Source organism: Antennarius striatus, chromosome 23 (genome assembly GCF_040054535.1).
Source record: "Antennarius striatus isolate MH-2024 chromosome 23, ASM4005453v1, whole genome shotgun sequence".
NCBI lineage: Eukaryota > Metazoa > Chordata > Actinopteri > Lophiiformes > Antennariidae > Antennarius > Antennarius striatus.
In genome coordinates this window covers 2,641,989-2,661,962 of record NC_090798.1, presented here as the reverse complement: position 1 = coordinate 2,661,962, position 19,974 = coordinate 2,641,989, and the positions used below count along the sequence as shown (strand labels likewise).

At 42.7% G+C, this 19,974-nt stretch overlaps 1 protein-coding gene across 2 annotated transcripts in view; it reads right to left on the bottom strand.

Annotated features, from left to right (window-relative positions):
• The window catches only part of arhgef40 (Rho guanine nucleotide exchange factor (GEF) 40), a 28,540-nt gene extending 14,451 nt beyond the window's left edge, over positions 1–14,089 (bottom strand). Inside the window, exons 1-13 of one of the 2 annotated variants that reach the window (XM_068307937.1) lie at positions 13,852–14,089; positions 8,367–8,456; positions 7,418–7,525; positions 5,034–5,319; positions 3,746–4,895; positions 3,349–3,575; positions 3,087–3,275; positions 2,814–2,919; positions 2,526–2,619; positions 2,320–2,406; positions 1,484–1,600; positions 906–1,004; positions 672–823 (exon numbers count right to left, since the gene is read on the bottom strand). In XM_068307937.1, the coding sequence (XP_068164038.1) occupies positions 672–823; positions 906–1,004; positions 1,484–1,600; positions 2,320–2,406; positions 2,526–2,619; positions 2,814–2,919; positions 3,087–3,275; positions 3,349–3,575; positions 3,746–4,895; positions 5,034–5,319; positions 7,418–7,525; positions 8,367–8,456; positions 13,852–13,854 (2,708 nt within the window). In that variant the 5' untranslated portion in view covers positions 13,855–14,089. Of the gene's footprint in view, positions 1–671; positions 824–905; positions 1,005–1,483; positions 1,601–2,319; positions 2,407–2,525; positions 2,620–2,813; positions 2,920–3,086; positions 3,276–3,348; positions 3,576–3,745; positions 4,896–5,033; positions 5,320–7,417; positions 7,526–8,366; positions 8,457–12,784; positions 13,005–13,851 lie in introns of those variants that run through there. The other variant, XM_068307938.1, reaches the window with a different exon arrangement.
• Positions 14,090–19,974: the final 5,885 nt, after the last annotated feature.

Genomic DNA, 19,974 nt, shown 5'->3' with positions numbered 1-19,974 from the left:
TCAATAGGCCTGCGTCTAATTTATACCGAAGTCATAACGTTGAATTAGCATTGATAGCATGAAAAAAGCCGAGTATCATCACAGTTCACAGCAATAAAGAGTGCAGACGTCCCAATCTGTCACTATAAAAAGTCAATTTAATTAATATTTATGGACAATTTCTTTCTTTACAGAGACAGATTCAAAGACGGGGCATTTTCCTATTAGGGTACATCTCAGGTTTTACATCAGCTGGTGCATTTCTTAATATGCATATTGAAAATGAATAAATAAATGTACGGTATGTAATTGTCATTCAAAATAAAGTCTGTGAATATTCACCAACTCACTCCCACACCCTTTTAGGGACTGTTGATCAAACAGGCACTGGGATCAACCTTTTGTGTAATTATTATCATTATTATTGTTATAATAATATTAATAATTATTATATTATTAATTATTATTAGTAATAATTATATTATTATTATTTATTAATAAAGTATTATTAGTATTATTATGTATTATTATTAAATATAATAATAATAATAATAATAGTAACTTATTAATAAATAATAATAATAGCTCCCCTCTCACTGATTGGTGGATCATTCATTCTTTCTTATGAACAATAAAGACAATCTCAAATGCACCAACCAAATTTACCTGTAAAAAAATCAGGCTTCGGTTACCTGCAGTCTGGTGACTTCTGCGCCAGTCTAGAGCCGCTATTGGTCAATCCTGCAAGCCAGGCCCCACCTCTTTGCTGCAGCTCAGTTATGCGATGGTCGGCGAGGACGCTCACCATGAGCTGTCTGTGTTTGTCGATGCTCAGAGGGACAGCCTGAGGAAAAATCAGCAGGGCTCATCGGTGTTTTTTTCCAATCTTGACGACTCGTGAACCAACAGACTTCAGATTTCTGTACCTTTATGTCTGCTGGCATTGGCTCAGAATCCATAGACTGCAGTGCTTCTCCCAAGAGGGAGAGGGCGCTCTCACATCGTTCCGTTAGACTCTCCAGGCTCTTAAGGAAAAGACAAAAAAAGAGCAGTGGAATCAGGGATTCAAACCAAATTAAATCAAGACACAGGAAGCAGAAAAGCAGACAGTGAGAAACTGATTGAACGTCCTCCTCTCCTCTGTAGCATGAGAGAGGTCAGAGAAAGTGTAGAGGACGGGGAAATGTTGTCATGTGTTTGGATAAGGCAACATAAACTGTCTGGGGGGGAAGCCATTAGGCATCCTGGAGATGTTTTTATATTTTCCGGTTTAATGTTTCCCCCTGTGGGTCTGTGTATAGAAAGATGATCATAAGAATAACGACCTGAATAAATTAATGTCTCATTACTCGATCTTAAATGGCTCAACTTATCACTTCCTGCTATTTTCTCTTTAACTTTATTGTCTGGCTGTACTTACTGCTGTGATCAGGAAGCACAGAAATTAAAGATGAGAGTAAAAAACAAATATTTTATTAGATTAGAAAAGGCTGCAGATTCTCACCAGTCTGAAGACCAACCAGTCTGCATGGCAGTGGGCGAAGTCCCCGTCCATCTCCTGGGGCAGCTGCTGCTTGTCCACATACTGCTGGAGGATCGTCGTTCCTCTGACTGCATGGACCTGACAGGTGAAAACAGGAAACAATAAGGACAAAGAACTAAACTTACCTACTTATTATACAGACTTGATAAGGATCATATTTTGCACCATTTGCAAAACTTAACATCTTTTTGGCAAATTTCCCTTTAACATGCGATGTTTGAACGCCGCCGGGCCGAGTTACAAGGATTTTTTCACGGGCGCGTGAAAGAAGTAGAACTTCTGATTAATGCAAAGTCGTGAGCTTCTTCAACAATATATTCAGAGGCGTTATCCAAAAGGTACGGAAATAAGAGTTTTAGATTTTTTTTTTTCAAACTTTCATACATTCATCAAATGCCACAGAGATTTTAGATGACACCAAACGTCCTCTTGATTGTTTTCGTATCACATAGAAGTACCGTAGTTATATAGATTTTTATTATAATAATAATGGTGTTTCAGCATCTTGTGTTTTCATCAGCATCTGATAAAAACACACTTCTTTAAAATAAAGAATCTGGCTGAAGGAATCGCAAATTTTAAGAATAACTACACAGACGTACGCCGGCTCATTCAGCCGCGTTGGAAGAATACGCGCTTCCGAGCGCCATTCATGTTTTGTTGATTTTTTTGCCCCCCCACACGATCACTGTGGTTTTGTCCGGTTTTAGCTGCTTTAACGTTCAAATTTAAGAGATGAAAGACGCCGAGCTAAAAGGAAATGAACAACACGCTAGTACAGATGTACATGAAGTCACCTCTGCTCCCTCCAGATGAAGAGACGGGGCCTCCTGCTGCTCCTCCACCAAAACCAGCACAGAACCCAGACCGCCAGGAACCGACACCTGCAAACACACACACAAACACATGTGCTCCAGCTACTTGGTCACATCTGCAGGCGATGAGGGTACGCAAGCAAGCGTTTAGCACATTCGGGCCTACTAGAAGTTTTTTTTAGTCTCACCTGGAACAATTTAAGTGCAGAGACGCAGAGAGTGGAGGATGGAGAGCGTCTGCTGTCCATTAACACAGTGAGACCCTTTTCTTTGGCTGCAGGCCTGATGAGGAAGAAGGTGGGATTGAAACAGGAGCAGGATGAACATAGTTTCACTGCAAATCAAAACCCCTGCAAAGTTAAAGATGAACGATGCCTCCTATCTTTATAAAAATTAATACCTCGTCTATGTTTTCCCCTCATTAAGCATTCAGGACTTTTCCCAGCAAACCTGCCGTTGAAATTGTTCAACCGTACCTCGTAATTCTGTGATAGCAGGTCAGGACACGGGCCATCTCCTCCTCACAGAAACTCTCCTCGGTCTCCATGACAACCAGAGCACGTCCCAGTCTATCCACGGTACCTGTAAGTGATGGGCAAAATGATCGTACTTACAATTGTAATTTAACACATTTTGGTTTTGCATTAACAATCATTATAGATTTTTTGCAATTTTTTTGTAGAAATGATCAAAAATTAAAAAGACCCCAACACATGAGAGTGTGTGTTAAGGTCACAAAGGTCTCTTACCGGTTAACTTTAGTTTTCCTGACTGGAGAAGCTCTGCATCCAGTTCCTTCAACAGGGGGGGCTCTTTCGATTCAACACCATTCACTTTGTCCGGACATGTCTCTGCTAACTTCGCCTCCTCTTTAGAGTGGTTAAATAAGGATGTGCCTGATTGGCTGTCGCATACAGTCAAAGACCCGGCTTCAGTCTCTGAGGAGATATAAAAAAAAATGTTATACAACATCTTCTGTAGGGTATCTTGTTCGAGTCGTGTTTCTCGGACCTGCGTTGCTTTCCGTCGTGTCATCCGTCCCCTCGCTAGTCGAAGGCGGAGCTCCATCAGGTTCTGTTTCCTCTGACTGGTTGATCTCTGTGATTGGTGGCTTTGACAAAGCAGAACTGGAAGTGGAACCCGGTTGAGAAGCTTTAACCTGCTGCTTCAGCCCCTTCTGATGCACACGACCACCAGACCTGGCCCTCCCTTTGGCGCCTTTTCCCTTCCTCTTCCTCCTAAAGGCAAAGCACAGGAAGTACATGTGTTTAATAGTGTTTATCAATTCAGGAGTTATATTTGGACCTGATAAGCCTGTCTTGTGCAGAGAGCTTTGGTCTGATTATACGGAGGTGTGAGAAAGAAAACAAACAAGGAATGAAATAGTCAATAAGAAACCTATCGGCACCTTGGAGCTCTGAATCCGGCAGTTTTAACTTCTTTTCCCCGAGGACAAACTCGATCCTCCGTTTTTCCTTTATTTGTTTCATCCGTCACTTTTGCGTTGGATAAACTCTTCATTTTAAGTCCGCTATCGGTGACGTTTCCACTCTCTGGAAGTCCAGTAAAAGCATCAGATGTGGGCGTGGTGGCCTCGCTGTTGCTCACTGGTTTATCTGTATCCTCAAAAACAGAGTCCGAATGCGATCCGTGATCGGAGTGCCCCTCTATCACGTGCTCCGCTTTGTGGTTCGTCATGTCGTGGATTTCATTTGTCACCAAGCTGTTGCCACTCCCTGAGTCTTTACCTCTGTAGTCATCTCTGCACGACTGTGTGAAGCCATTGCTGTCTCTCTCCTTGCCAACGCCAGGCTTTCTCTCCTTAAATGCACCTTCAAAATTAAGCTGATGGTTTTCCGGTCCGTCGGAGTCCCTGCTTGTTTTATCTCCTTCGTCGGAGTCGTGGACAGAAGAAGAGTAAAAACGTCTTCCTCTTGCAGGTTTACTCAGTCCTGGTTGAGATGGAGTTGGCAGACTGTCACTTTTTGAGGTCACAACGTCACTTCTGGCACCAACAACTGCTCGAAAGCTGCCTGAACTTTCCAGTTTGCCATATCCCCAAGCTTTTCCCCTCCGGAGTTTGATGGCTTTGCCTCGCCTACACAGAGGCAAAGTCTTCGTCTTGCAAATTCCATGCATTTCTAGGTACCTCTGCCGTGTGTCCACCCCTCCATCGGGACCCACTCTGGGCTCCAGCAGCTCCACGTAATCCCCGTCTACCTGCAAATGTCTCGCCGTGCGCCCGAGCCCATCCTCGCTGCGTCGCCTACGTGGAAGTGCAGGCGCAGAGTCCAAACCGTCTGACGGTAAACTATCATCTTCATCCTCATCCCAAGACCAGGAGTCCAGTTCTCCAGAGGAGGAGCCACCCCAGCACCCGAGGCTGCTTCCCCCCTCGCTGGGTAGGCGGTTGGAGACGGGGTCCTCGTGGTTGTTGGACATCAGGCGCAGCTCCTCCGATGGGTCGTGGATGAATTTTGGATACACCACCTCTTTCCATGGAAGTCGAACTACACCGTCGCAGGTGCTGACCAGACAGGTGTCAAGTCCTCCTCCAACTGCACAGATGAACACATTATTAGAAAGAAGAAAGACAGTCAACTATATTGATCCCCTACCGGGAAATTATCTTCATTAAAAGTTGTCTTTAAACTTTTGCGCGATTGCATTTGGCTGATTGCGAAAATTTGCCTTACCCTCTCTCTTGTATCCTCGCTCTTTGTTGATGCTGTGCAGCCACTCGGTCGTGAACACTAAGGGGTGCTGTGACTCGGGTACCAAGATTTCCTGAACGGTGCGCCCCCCAGGGGCCAGACACTTTAGGGCCAGTCGGGGGCAGCGTGTAGAGAACGGCACCACCTGCAGGTAGAAGTCATTACTGCGCAGGAGCCTCCAGTCCAAGGTGGAGAGCTGGACCACCACTTTTTCTCCGAGACACAGCGGCCAACCAGAGTGGAGGAACAAGCAGCCCAGGTACTGAGACTGATGAGGAGAAGGAGAGAGGAGGATGAAGACTGTATTAAATGAAAAGTCTTCTATCTGTGCATCCTCAGTTTGTCACAACACGTTAATCTAATACTGGATCTGACACTTCCACTCTGAAAACACGGGCAACACTGGCCAACTGCGTCATCCTGTCTGGCTTTTCTAGAAGTGATACCACAGCAGTCAACAGTATTTACTAGTTCAACTGGCCAAAAGCCAGTGACACCAACAAATGTCAGACATGTGACTCACACAATGGGATCTAAAGTGTAAAAAAAACGCTTAGCCGGTATGACACAGGGAGAAAGGTCTGGATAGATAGAGTGAGTCAATCAGAAACATGCAGATGACAGCCAGCTACTGTGTAATGTTGGGTGTTCCAAAAGCAGAGACCACACCAAGTCATCCGTAATGCTGGGAAAATCAATCTAAATCAAGCGCGCCAAATGATTTGAAACTAAATATAGAAAATCGATGATACATCGACTCCAAGACCGAAGGAGAGACGGCCCCTCGTGATCCCCGGTACCAACATACTGATCAAAACAACACCATCGCCCAGATGCTGCTTCCATCTTCATGAATCCTGTTAGATCTACATGTGAGGAATAAATCTCATCAACAGCCTTTCTGCTGTTCCCAGTCACAACTCATCGACCAACACCCCCTCAGAAACCCTAAACTCCCCCCTCTAACTTCCCTTTTCCGACTGTAAATCCTTCCCTTTTAGCCTCTTTTGTGCAACTATTGCCCTACTGCTGAAAATCAGAGGAAGAAATAGTCTTTTGGGGTGGATGTCAATGCATGCATTAGAAGTTTGGCCTGTTTTTGAGAGAGTTCACATTCTGTAACTCTCTGTGTCCTCTGGCACTCCTCCCTCCTCCTACTTTTCTCTCAATGTACCCCAGTGTTCGCTCCCTCTTCCGCACCTAACATGTCTCAGAAATTCCTCAATCAGACCGATGCAGTCTGCAACTTCCAACGTCTTCCCCTTTTTCAGACACTTGCATGCATGCCTGCAAGCATGGTGAATGAAATCCACGCTCGTTCTCTCCCCAGCGTTGCTATAACTCACTCTCTCTTTCTCTCACAGCGGTAACTTACTCACATATGGAAGGAATTATTGTCGTGACTCAGTCTAACTCCCATACCAGGCAACTCTGCCGAGCGACAAGGAAAACAAAGCTTGATCACAAAGCCTGAGCATGCATCTGTGTACATACGTCAAGGAGAGCTCGAAAACAGAAATGTGAGACAGCTTGCAAATGTGTATTCAGAGAGTTTAAGATTGTGTTCATAAATCTGAGAATTTAAAATTTAAGCCCACCCTGCAGCTCCAATGTTTGACAAGAGAGTCATCTCAAGTTTGGAGGAGACTCGACCCTCCATGGTGTTGCTACTAAATACAAGGTCAAATCATCAAAAGTGATGCTAACTCAACACTTTAAGTCAAGGTCAAAGTAAGGACTTGATATCGACATGCAGCATCAAAGTATCCCAGGTTTACGTTCCAAATCGCCTTTAATGATCAGACTTTTGCTTGAACCTGAGATTTCATGACAAAACAATTGTCATGACTGACTTGACCCGAGACGAGATTTATGTTTTGGACTCGCCTCTAACAAAACAAGCAGAACCTTCGGGAGGAATTCAGATACAATCAAGAGTCTTGACCTCAATCAGATTAACACTTTCAGTTAGAAGGACAAGTCCTGATACTTGACTTGGGCGAGTCTCTCTGACTAGGACTTACTAGCCTGAGCACATGATGGATAAACTTTGGAGTAAACTTGACTGATATTTGTCACAATGGACTTCAGACTCTTTCGTAAAGGCTTAAAAACACAATGAAAATACTTGGCTTCACCCAGATGTCCCATATAGGTCTTGGGAGTTGATTTTGATCTTAATCCAAAGACATAAAAAACAGCTCTGCCAGAGAAATCCATCAATATGACTGGATGACCATTTTCAGCAAATAAATCAAAACGACTGTCCGGGTTTCTCACACGATTATATACGATTTTGTGTTTAACAGCTGACTCTGTTTCCGATTATTTAGCTGCATGTGTATCCTTTAAACGTTAGAACTCACACAGGCGTGCTGTTGAAGTTTGTGCAGGAGGTGCTTGGCAGGAACAAAGTAGTCCAGGAGGTACCGAAAGCTGTCGTGTTGGTAGGTCGACTCCAGGACTGAAAAGACCTGGACAAGGAGGGCAAAAAACAGTCGTGTGAACACTCATGTATAACGTTAAAGGCTTTCCACATCACATCTGTCTTGTTTACATCAGCTTCTCGTGGACCAAGAGTGGTCGAGGTTTCAGCTCGCTCTCCATGCGTTTCTAGCGTATCCAATGGATTTTGGAAAGATTTAATTGGCTCAAGAGTGGAAGAATTTCCTCAACCCAGACAGCATGTAATCAGAAATTTAAAGAAGAAAATCACCGCGGCTGCTTCATTATATCCATATTATTTTATTAAGAAGCTTTTTCCATAGCAACAGGAACGTGATTGGATGTTCCGTGAGCAAAGTCGCTGCTGAATTCCCATGAACACTAAAGGCTTTTGGCCCAGAAGCCTTTGCTAAAAGGCCCCTTAGTCCACCGACATGTAGGAAAATGAAGCTAAGAGAACCGCTGTGGCTTTGGCACCATTTGGATCGGGAGATATTTGAGCCTACAAAAGGTACCCACAATGCACTTGTGAGAAAATGAACAGCTTTGCCCAGCTGCCCGCTCTTTTCTTAAATATTATGAGTTAAAAACAGCAAAACTGCAGTTTTCAGTCAAACCAGTCACATCAGGCCCCTGTGTGGAGGAAGAACGCTTGGCTGTAATTGAGCAGCTGGCTGCGTTTTGTTTGTGTTGGCTTCCGGCAGCAGTTTATATCTGGGGAAAGCCATGTTATCTTTGCAAAACATCGCCTTCCCCACATACTTAAGAATGGCCTTATTATTGAATTAAACCTGCCTTCTTTGTACTTCCTCGCTTTCACTGTACCTCTATGTGGACTCCAGTAAAGGTGTGTGCTTGTGATATACACACCTGGGAGAGGAGGGGTGGTGCCGTGCTCTCAAAAGGAGGATATAGCGATGAGAGCGCCCCCTGGACGCAGTCCTCCATTGCCTCCGAACCCTGAGAGAGGTGGAGAAAGGGTTAATCCATAACCGGACACTAAATCAACTCGAATGTCTGTGTTTGTGTTCAACAGCTGCGTGGTCTCGCTTTTTTGTCGAGGCACACACACACACACACACACACACACACACACACACACACACACACACACACACACACACACACACACACACGCAGACAATTATACACACATATTCTACTTTTGACTTCCTGCTGCAAAGTCTGGGGAGTGATTAACATTTCCTCTAAGACCCAGTAAATACAAGAACACCCAGAACAAAAGAGTCAAAGCGCTGCAAATGTTAACTCCCTGATACACACACACACACACACACACACACACACACACACACACACACACACACACATCATAACAGCACCGGACCATGAGGTGGAGGGTGATGGAGCAGTGCATGCAACACACAGTTTATTTTTCTGCATTGGCCGTTGGCATGACAACCTCTAATTTTTTCTCCCTCTTTTCCAACTCCCCTTTGTCTTTCCCTCCCTTTACACTTTCCCTAAAATGTCCCCATCTGTTTGTTTCCCTCCTTTTCCCACTTTCACCCCTTCTTCCTCCTCTCACATTTTCTCATCTCCTTTTTTTTTTTTTTTTTTTTTTAAACCCAACTTTTTTGTTTCACCTCCATCCGACTCTCCCAAAGTCATCTGACAGCAATTATGTTGGGATTCTCTTCAACAGACGGCATATTGTGTTGAATAACTGCAGAAATCGAGGGGAAGGATGGGAAGAAAAGCACAGAACGGGAGAACAGAGTGTATGGAAAAAGAAAAGAGCAGCTAGAGAGAAAAAGAGGGTTGAGGAGGGAAGGAGCTGGTGGTGATGGGTTGATGGAAGAAAATCTACCTTCACTAATATCTGAAAATTATTTTTGGGGGTGTTTTTGTGTACAAAAGGAGTTTTTGGTTAACCACAAGAGGATGGAATGAGTATTAAAAACAAGAGGGTTCTCAGAAAATTCAGTCAACGTACTTTAATAAAAAACGTTGACTAATAAGATATTCAGACGCCAGTCATGGTGAGAACACATCCAAAGAAGAGTTTGGATGCAAGTTTGGTTGGAGACCTGCTCCGCCGAGGTTGCTTGGGGTCACCATTCAAAGAAATGATCGGTTCAGTTTCCAATCCATTCTCCTGGCTGCGGAGCTTTTCCATCGTAACACGGGGTTTTGGTTGGGAGCAACGGGGCAACTTAAAAAAAATAATAAAAAAGTACCATAAATGTTACAGCTCAGGTTCCCAAAAGGCCAAAAAGTTTTAAGGTCTTTGGCTTTTGAGTAAATACAACTCTTTAGTCCACACATCAAGCAGCACATGAAATCCCTCCTAAAGTGACAAAATCACATCTTTATCGTTCACCTTTTAGTTCATGGCTGGCTTTTGAAACAGTTTCTTGAGAAATCGACCTTTTTAATAACTATTGTGTTGAAGTAAATCAGGAAAAAATTATTTTCACTACTTAAACTGGAGATTAATTGAACTACATATTTTAAAAAGTGTGAAAAAGAAGCAAATCTTGACTTGTTTTTAAAAAAAAAAAAAAAAGCTACCTGGATAGAAGTGGGTGAAAAGACAAGGTAAACAACGGTGATACATGGAGAGAGAGACAGAGGTGTGTGTGTGTGTGTGTGTGTGTGTGTGTGTGTGTGTGTGTGTGTGTGTGTGTGTGTGTGTGTATGTGTGTGTGTGTGTGCGCGCAGTAGTTGTAGTGGTTGTAAAAGACTCTTTTGGCTCTCTCATTGAACGTTCAGTCTAGTAAAACCACAGCGGGGGTTCGTGGGATCTCACGGCAAACCAGTGGAAACTTCCTGTTTAACGAATGGCCTTTTTTAAAACCTCCCCAGAGAAGTGAACTGTTTACAAAACAACAACAAAATTTAAATAAACCTAAAGTATTCCTATAATATTTGTTTAATATTGTTCCTTATCTCTTTATACCTCATTGGATTGACTCTGAATGCCAGTATAAGTATGTTAAAGTCCATAAAAGTCATTTTTGGTACCAATAGGTGACTTATTTTAGATTTATTTTATCAACTATTTCTACTATTTTACCTAAATTGATCTTATTTCTAAGATTATCAGTTGGCTAAGTCAGTGTAGTTTATTTAGTGACAGGTTTGATCATTTTCCCAGCATTGAATTTGCGAGTGCGAGCACAACTTTTACCAGGGATCCAGCACCGCTAGAATTCAAAGAATGGTATTTCAGCCTAGAGGCTCCATCAATCAAAAAACAAGCGAAGAAAATATTCATACCGTTTTCCCACAAAACCACAAAATCCTTGTCAGATTTTAGTCCTGATTTTATCCCTTTAAAAACAAATTGATGTTTTATACAACTTCACTCCTGTCTGACCTCTTCCTGATTCGAGTGATTCTAATTCTAATTCTTGTTTTCAATATAAGTGCACATGAAACAAAGCAGCCCTGAAGAAATTTGTAAATTAGATTATCTTCCAGACTCCAATACACTGCCTGCTTTTAAAGCAACTTCACGTTCAATTAACTCAGTAGCTATCAGGGCTGCATTTATTTCCAGCATATAGGCAGCCACAGCAAACATAAATGCCCTAAACTGCCAGTCTCAGTGTCAGGGCTGACATCTCGGTCGCTGTTATTTACAGTCGGTGGTGACTGCAAAACTGTTGCTGAAGACTGTATCCTGCAGTGCAGAACAAGGACATGTCATTCTTGCATCAGACTTCCTGTCTTTCTCTTTTGTATGCAGACTGAGAGGGAAAAGCCAGGAGAAGTCCTCCGAAACAGATGCCGGGAACGCAACAGAAACAGAAACGTCAACCGAAAAAAAGATAAAGGCTAATAAAGCTGAGGAGAGAAGGGTGATTAAAGAGTGAAACAAAATGAAATAGAGACGGAGTGACAGGGAGTTTGAGAGAACCAGACAGATCTGCAGAGACCAAGAGCTCAGACAGAAAAAGGAAAAGAGCAAAGAGGAGGAGGCCGACCGGCGGGAGAGATCGATGGGAAACGAGAGCAGCAGCGGCCATGATAGAAACCAGATGTAGACCCCGACAGTAAACGGAGGATGGAGAAAGAGAAGGCGATGGAGCTCAAAGGACCTCTGAGAAGGAAGGGGGGGTGGGGGGGTGATGGAAGATGACATGAGGGAAAAAATTAGAAATATGCCAACAGGGAGAAAGGGGAACAGTCAGGAGACAGGAAAAAGAGGGAGGCAGCCAGACAAAGGGTAACAAGGATGAAGAGGAAGAAAGAGGAGACACCTGAGACTCATTTCCTTTCCTAAATCTCCCCTCTATAATCTAAGGCGACTAACAGTAGGTCAAAAAAGCTTCTCAGGCTTTTTTTTTTTTTTTAAAACAGATTTCTTTTGGACAACTTAAATACCGCAGTGCGTTCCTGAAAATCATGAGGGCATGGCTTCAGATCTCATTTAAATGTCTGGTTTACGATGAAGATCTGGAAGCTGAACAAAAGCATTTTGTCTCATCTGTTGTTGTCTTCCTACAACAAGCCTAACAGGACTTTGGTTGGCTTTGCCGGGCCAATCAGAGTGTTACCTTGCTGGCTTAGCCCTGCCCTGAAGTTAAACTAGCTCAGCTAGCTTTGCCACACCATGAGGCTATTATTTCTACCAGTTAAAATAGGTTTATACGTCTCTGAAATCTAGGGATGTGACAGACATGACGTAATTCAAGCTCACAGCCTAGCGATATGGTAAGTTTAAAAAAAAAAAAAAAAAAATCTTATTGCATGTAAAGACTTTTATAGTTCAGAAATGTTACCCTCGTCACAGAAACTTTACCTTATTAAATTGATCTTCTAGATGTGCTAGCATTCGTAATTACACATGTAGCAAACGCAGAGCTAATAGCGTTAGTTTAGAGCAACGGGAATTAAATATTCCCTTCAGCTTCTCCATTTATTAAATAACTCCACATTAAGCTGCTAGATATTCAATGCTTACTGTTTTTAAATGTTCATTTTGACTTTAAAAAACAGGTGAGACTAACACAAACCAATGAAGCTCCACGTAACCAAAACAACCCGCTGAGAGACGCTAAAACGCTAACGTAGGGAGCAAGAGCAGCTGTAAGCTGTTTACAGCCACATTCTAGATGGCAAATAAGATTATCGTGAGTAGTAAAAGGAAATAAATGGCACAGATCCCACGCATAAAACGGCCGTTAGCGGCTAGTTTCTACGATCTGAAGTCGTCGTCTCTCGTCTGCACAATTACAGGAAATGCAGTTAAAGGAAGATTTTCAATGGAACGTCACTAATCATCCACTGCCTGGCACTGCGAGAAGCAGCTGTTTTACCTCTCATTGGTCTTTCTTCTTCTTTGGTCTGTTCCCACACCAGACATGAGGGCTGGCATGTCCCACTAGTGTCTTAAAGGTCAGAGGGAATGGGAATGGAAACACCCTCTGTCACGTAACGTTGGCAAAGCAGCACTTTTGCATCTGTCGACTTTTGTGTACGACTGTTTCAACAATGTTATGGTCGTCTTCTTTTCTCTGCACTGTGACTGACTTTCTGTTGTGGGTCTGTCACTGTTGCCCACTCCAGACGTCCACAGAAGCAGATATTGCACATGTTCTACCAACCCTGAAGTTCATGCCATCCCTTGTTCCCCATTTCTTTTTTTCCTCTCCTTTTTCTCCTAGGTCCAATGTGGAAAATGCGGCATCACTGAAACCGCTGCTACTGCCATCCAAGTCTCCTAAAATAAAAAAAGTAACCCTACCCTCCTCTTTTATTCCACTCTTTTCCCTCTGCTTTCTCTTCCCATCTCCCTGCCAAAAACTGCTCCACCCCGACCAACAGACAGAAGCGCCGCAACGACGTAAATCTCTACTTTATTAACTTGTTTCTCCTTCTCTCTGTCTGACACAAGCTTCTCTGACTCCTTGTGCTGCTCATCCAACCATGACTAGTGATGTTCAACGAAACCCTGGAGATGCAGCAGAGAGCTGTTTTGTTTTGGGGTTTTTTTTTTGCAAAACCCTCGGTTGGTTCCCTCAAGTCAACCACAAAAAGTCACCCGCATCACATCTTAAATCATGTCTTTATAATTTGCAAACTCAGTCCTAACTGCTGACTAAGCCGTTCCCTCAGTCAAATACATGCCTTTATGAGAAGTTTGCGTTTTAAGCCAAATATACCCAGACAGAACTTTAAATGTCAATGTCATCATATGAGAAGCCATGAAGGACTAGTCTACGAGTCTTTCGTGTGATTTTAGAAAAGGACAACAGTTAAATCTGGAGTTTCTGAGGACTATCTTCTGTTGCATAACTCTTTGTATCTCATTACTCGAAAAGTTGCTTGCTGTCATTTCCCAGGCAAACTTGATTCCTCCATAGCTTAGGAAAAGGGGACTTACCATGACTTCAGTCTGGAATTCCTACATAGTCTTCAGCTCCTTTCCTGCATTTGCTTCCTCTCCACATTCTCCGCAAAAACGCTCCCTTCTCTAGTTATTAACAGCCTCCATCTGCCACCGTAATGTGACTTTTCCCCTTCCAGCCTTTCTCTCAGTAAGATTTCAGCCCTGTTCCCCTAACCTATCACCCTCCGATATATTTCCCCAGCCTGGGAATGTCCAAGCTACATTTTTTTCCCCTCCCCTCCGTCTCTGCCAGGCAGTTCTACTCACTCCCACCTCCCCCTCCGTCCATTCCTCCCTCTCCTCCTCTCCCCTCACCTAACAAGAGCTCTACAGTCCCTCTCCTCACTCAAACTTTCCATTTCCCCCACTAGAGTTAAATGAATAGACAATGAAGCAACGCTACCCCACCCAGGCGTAATTGAAAAACTGAAAAACCTCTGATGTTTTATTGTGAGCATGAAATTAGAACATTCTTTACCCTCAGTGAGAGATAATTACGTTTATTGGGGCAATTATTCAAAAATCAAAAGCTTTCTGCGACAATTGGTTTGTTTTTGCACGTGTTTTTATCATGCTATAAAAACTCTGATATAACAGAGGAGCGTTGGAAGGGATTCCACTACAAAGGTGTGAGGTTCAAGTTGTCTCAATGACTCAACTCTCCTTCTTATATCACCTGAAAATTACCCTTTTGCTACCCGTTTTTTCATTGGAGAAGGGTTAAAGGGCAGTTCTTGGGTTTATTACTGCACTTCTACACCAGTTGGAGGCTTTGGAGACGTTTTTTTAAAGAGAACTTTTGACACTGAGGTGGCAGAGTTTGACATCCTCCTCGTGGAGTGGGAGTTAAGCCCCAGTGCTGCTCACACACATCTAATAAGTTAAACAGGAAGTAGTATTTATGTTACTTTAATGACAATAATGACTCCAATATTATAATCTGTTGTTTTTGTGATTATCTAGTGCTAGATGTTTGTTGTTTTTCTAGCTCCATTTTTGGTGTTAAAGATCTAACTCTACTATTTCTTTTATTTAATTTAAACACACCATTTAGTACATTTTCCCATTAGCAACACAAAATAGTATCCACACAACTTAAATCCTACATTTCCCATGTTACCCCTCTGTAATCTACTGTCCTTCACCAGTCTTCCTTAAATGTTAGTGTGAAACTCTCCTTATTAGCAGTGTCTAGTGGCTGGGATTTTTTTCAGACTTTAGACAGATCCCACTGAGTCACATAAAAAATTTAAAAAAGCCTTCAGTGGAGTGCACATCCCCGCCAAAGCCCAGCTGTCCCTTTTACTTCAATCGAACCTTATCCAGAATCAAACTCGCTGCCGTCTGACCAGATTTTACAAGTTGGACTACTCCCTTTGAAAACATCTCTAATCTGCAGCATCCAGATTTCTATTTTTGTAGGAAGTCATGAAATTGGTCTTTTTTTTTGTATCACTGCAGCCATTTTTTCTTTATATTGCCAAAAAAGTGAAAAATAAACAGTCCCATGATAGATTGATCCTGATAATGTGACTCCTTGACAATGAAAACCAAACTTTGGAATTAAAAATCACTTTGATATCATCAGTTTTCAATGCTATGAATTTTTACGCTTTACTGGGTTTTTTTTTCCTCTGGTTCAACTTTAGTAAGTTTTAAGGACATGAAATTTGAAGACAAAGTGAATAAACAAAGCAGCTACTGTTTTCTTTTATAATGGTCTCTATATTGCATTGGTTAAGAACCGTTAAAGCCATTCAGATGTGGATTCTGATCTCTCCCAAAATCCTACAGGTCATACCTTCACCCCAAAAATCATCAAATGTGTTTAACTTCTCTGATTAACACTGCAAGCAGACAAACAAACTGTTCACTAGCAAAACATTTTTCATAGCCTCCACAATGGAAGTAGTGAAAAATGAAACATCCACTTTTAATTTACTTGGTAGTTTTCTTCAAAATAAGTGGACATCAAGTATAAACTCACCAGAGTGCCTTGTTTAAATATCAGCTGCTTCATAAATATCCTCATGGATTAAATCCCTGGAAGTCTGACTGAAGATTTGAAATACTGAACTTTATTTATAGGTGTTAAAGGTGTGTGAGATTCCAATTGACATCATCTAGCCTATACTATAAATCACACTTTAGACTGAATGTTTCCTGATTGTGTGAATCGTCAGGGGCTCATTTAAAACAATTTTAATTCTAACGGCCAGCCCTAAGGGAAAGACCAATCCGATATCTGACAGCTTCTAAATTGACCCTCAACGGCTTCTGTTAGACCGGAAACCGTGAGAACACTGTTGAACAGCGCCCTCGTATGGTGATTATGTAGAATTACAACTTGTAAACAGAAAATGAGAAGAAGCAAACGAGTCTCAATTTCAGAATGAACAGAGCGGGGTTTTTTTTAACCCCAATATGCAGAAGTGACGGCAAGAATCATGAAAACATCTCAATAAGTTTTACTTTATGGAATTTAATGGTTGCAGGTTGCAAAAAAATGTTTTGTATTGTTCTATTTTAACTGACCATTGATGGATTGACCTCAAGGTCAAGTACAGACAGAAAACAACAGTGTCATATAAACTATCACCTAATTCCACTGATGGTTCAGATTCATGAATGGATGGATGGATGGATGGATGGATGGATGGATGGATGGATGGATGGATGGATGGATGGGATTTCAAGTGAGCACACCTGCTATAATTAATTATTAAAAGTTTTTGTGTTTTCTTAAAAACAACAACAAAAATAATCAGAGAAGAAACACTTAAACTATTTTAGAAGGTAAAACATGATAAAAAGTGATTTTCCATTGTGCTAACTGCAGGCAAAACACACCACCAGCATTTTTAAGTCCGACTGCTGTCATCCAGGCTGCTGTAGAAATACACTCTTCTTTGCCCTCCAAACTCTGCGGGGCAGAAAGAGCCGGTGAAACTGTTGTAATAAAGTAAAATCTGTGCGAATGCAGGATGTAGAACGTGAACCCTACCTGACTGGCAGATGAAGTTGAGGTGCTCCTGACAATGCTGGATCTCCCAATGCTGCTGCTCTCCGTTCACCAAGCCTCCACAGAGGTCAGATAGCAAGCCGGGTGCAGATTCATGGGGCCAGTTGGTGAATTGCATGGATGCGCCAGACATCCAGAACCAGGTAGCGCTCATAACAGATCTGCAAAACAAATGTGTTAACAGATTGAATGATATGCTTCTGATTAACAACCCGAAGCAACCGACATCAGGTGTTGAAGATGAGACCATGCAACACTACACATGCAGGGCGATGCAAATGAGTAGAATACAAGAACGTACAACATTTGACTCCAAGACAAGACTCTTCTATGCACATTTGCAAAATTCAAATCCCTTGCTTTTTTGACTGCATGGAAAAAAACAGGTTAGGCTGCCTGTTTTCACCTTCTTTCTTATATCTTGGTGTTAATTTGGGCGTTACCTGCGGAGTCCTATCCAGAGGAGGTCAGTGAGTGGGAAAGGACTACCCCTCAGCATCTGCTCCACCTGCCTCTGCTCCTCTTCACTGTGTAGGGTCAGAAGGTCTCCAAAGTGGCGCCGACAGTACAACAGAGCATCGGACCAGCAAAGTCTGTCTCCAACGATGGTCACCGTCTTGTCGTTCAGCGTGAGGCTCGTGGTGGGAGGTGCAGGGGGAGGATTAGTGATGGGTCCAGCAGGAGGAGCAGCAGGAGAATCAGTAGGTCCAGCAGGAGTAGGCTCAAATTTGGACACTGATGAGGAAGTAACCATTAGGACTCTGTTGGATTGTCTTGCATATCAAACTGTTGCACAACTTTTTTAAGGAGGTCATGCTGCTAATCAGGACCGTACCTGGCACGCCGTACACCTCCACTCCGCATAAAGTCAAGTACTTTGATGATCCTGTGTTTTGTATCGTGACAGTTGTAGCATGCAGGCTTGTACACCTGAAAGTGTAGACCGATGTGGTTTGTATCCATGTGACAGTTCCACATCTAATTGACAAAGAACGACAAGGTGGGGAAATTGGTTGTAAGAAATGACAATGTAGGTACAATTCAAACTCCTCGTGGTTACGTATAAAGCTGTCCACTGTAAGGCTCCATCTTACATTGAAGATCTCATTTAAGTGTATCACCCTCCCAGGGCCCTTCAATCCGAGGATGCAGGATTTCTGGTGAACCGTCGGGTTTTTAAGAGTAGAACAGGAGGCAGAAGCTTTAGCTATCTGGCAACTTTACTCTGGAACGATCTCCCAGCCTCAGTCCAAGGGGAGGACACCCTTAGCTTATTTAAGGGTAGACTAAAAATCCTCCTCTTTGATAGAGTCTACAATTAGAAATAACAGACACTCCACTAAATGCTGCTGTAGGCCTAAGCTGCTGACAGTATTTTTCCCTGTCTCTCCAGTTAAAGGGAGATAGTCTGGAGTTTCTGTCACTTCTCTTTCATTATCTTTCTATGCTTCTAGAATTTATTATTACTGTTAAATCACACTCTTTGTCTGCACCATACTGCCAAACCAACAGGTCAAGGTGGATGACTGCCCTCCAGAGCCTGGGTGCTGCTGGGAGTTTCTTCCTCAATGAGGGAGTTTTTCCCCCGCCACCATCGCTTATGCATGCTCTGGAGGGCATTGTTGGCTTTCTATCTGTTAAGCGCTTTGAAATGTCTTCAGATGTGATTAAGTGCTACATAAATAAAAGTTGAAGTTGAAATGTAGGTGACGTATTAGCTTAGCGGTATTGGTAATTAAAATAACACATTTAAATAACACATTTAAATTTAAATAATACATAAAATATAGAAGGTGTTTATTGACTCAGAAATCATGTCTCACCGTTCGGATTTCGTAGAACTTTCAACCCAGATCTCTGTCCCAGACAGTCTTTCAACACAGCAGTCTTGCCTGTTGATGATGCTCACAGCAGTAATGAGATGCTCACTTGACATGTCAACTCTATACCAGGGACTTAAGCTTTGCAAAGTGTCGCTACAGCATCCGGAATCAAGCGCGGTGTTCAGGCATCCACTGACCGGACCGTTGAGATTTACTGTAGGTTCAGATCCTCTTGTGTTTTTGTTTAAGGCCACGTTTTGAAGAGGTTTCTCTGCTGTGAAGACAAAACAAATCCGGGATGGATCAATAGCAGACCGGTGACTCTCCATGAGTCACAGTTGGTCGGTTGTACCTCCTGGAGCCGCATACACCTCCACTTCACAAAGCATGAGGACCTTCCCCACTCCATGGAGGATCACGTTCACGTAGCGACCCGACAAGTTGCCCCCGTCACAGTGGTAAGTGTGGGTTTTACCGGCTCTGATGTAGGAAATGGTGGCACACCTGACAGCAGAGGGCAGCAAGAGAGGAAGACTAGGTTACCTTGTGGGATTTGGAGCATTTTGAACATTTGTACTGTACATGTTCCTTTCTTGAACATTGTACAGCATTTTAAAAATATACTTGTTTGCTTATTAAATTTTGCCTGAAAACTTAACCCATAAAGATTCAATGCACCGATTTTTTACTTCTTTATTGGTACCTTTTGTTGTTGTTTCCGTTGTTCTCCAAGGAGTCTCCAATGTGGATCTCAGCTCCATCCAGTTTCTCAGCACAGCAGTCTCCTCTGTTGGTGATTTTTATATTTATGACAGTGAAGGTTCTCTTCAGGTCCACCCTCCACCAAGGGTCGATGTCCCCATCAGTTGAGTGGGTGCAGGAGCCTTGAGCGAAGATTGGGTTTCGTCTCCCATCAATTGCATTGAAGGCTGACGAGTCGAGTGCCATCGACTGGGTGGCTTCGCCTTTCAGAGCCACATTTTCTAAAGGGTATACTTGAAACAGAAATGAACAGAATGCTGAATTCATCAGTTTCATGTGGTGAGTCGAAATTATCAAGAGCTCAGGGAATTTTCAATCATTGGCATAAAGTCCTTTGGATTGTCGGCCACAGTTAGACAAGAGGAAGGCTTTTTTTCTTTAACGTTTTGGTCGTTTTTATATCAAATTATTTTCAAAATAATCTTTAGTTCATTAAATAATGAAAATAACCATCATTGTAGCTACAGATCGATCAAACATTCCAGGCAGGATTGAGTTGGGTACGATTAG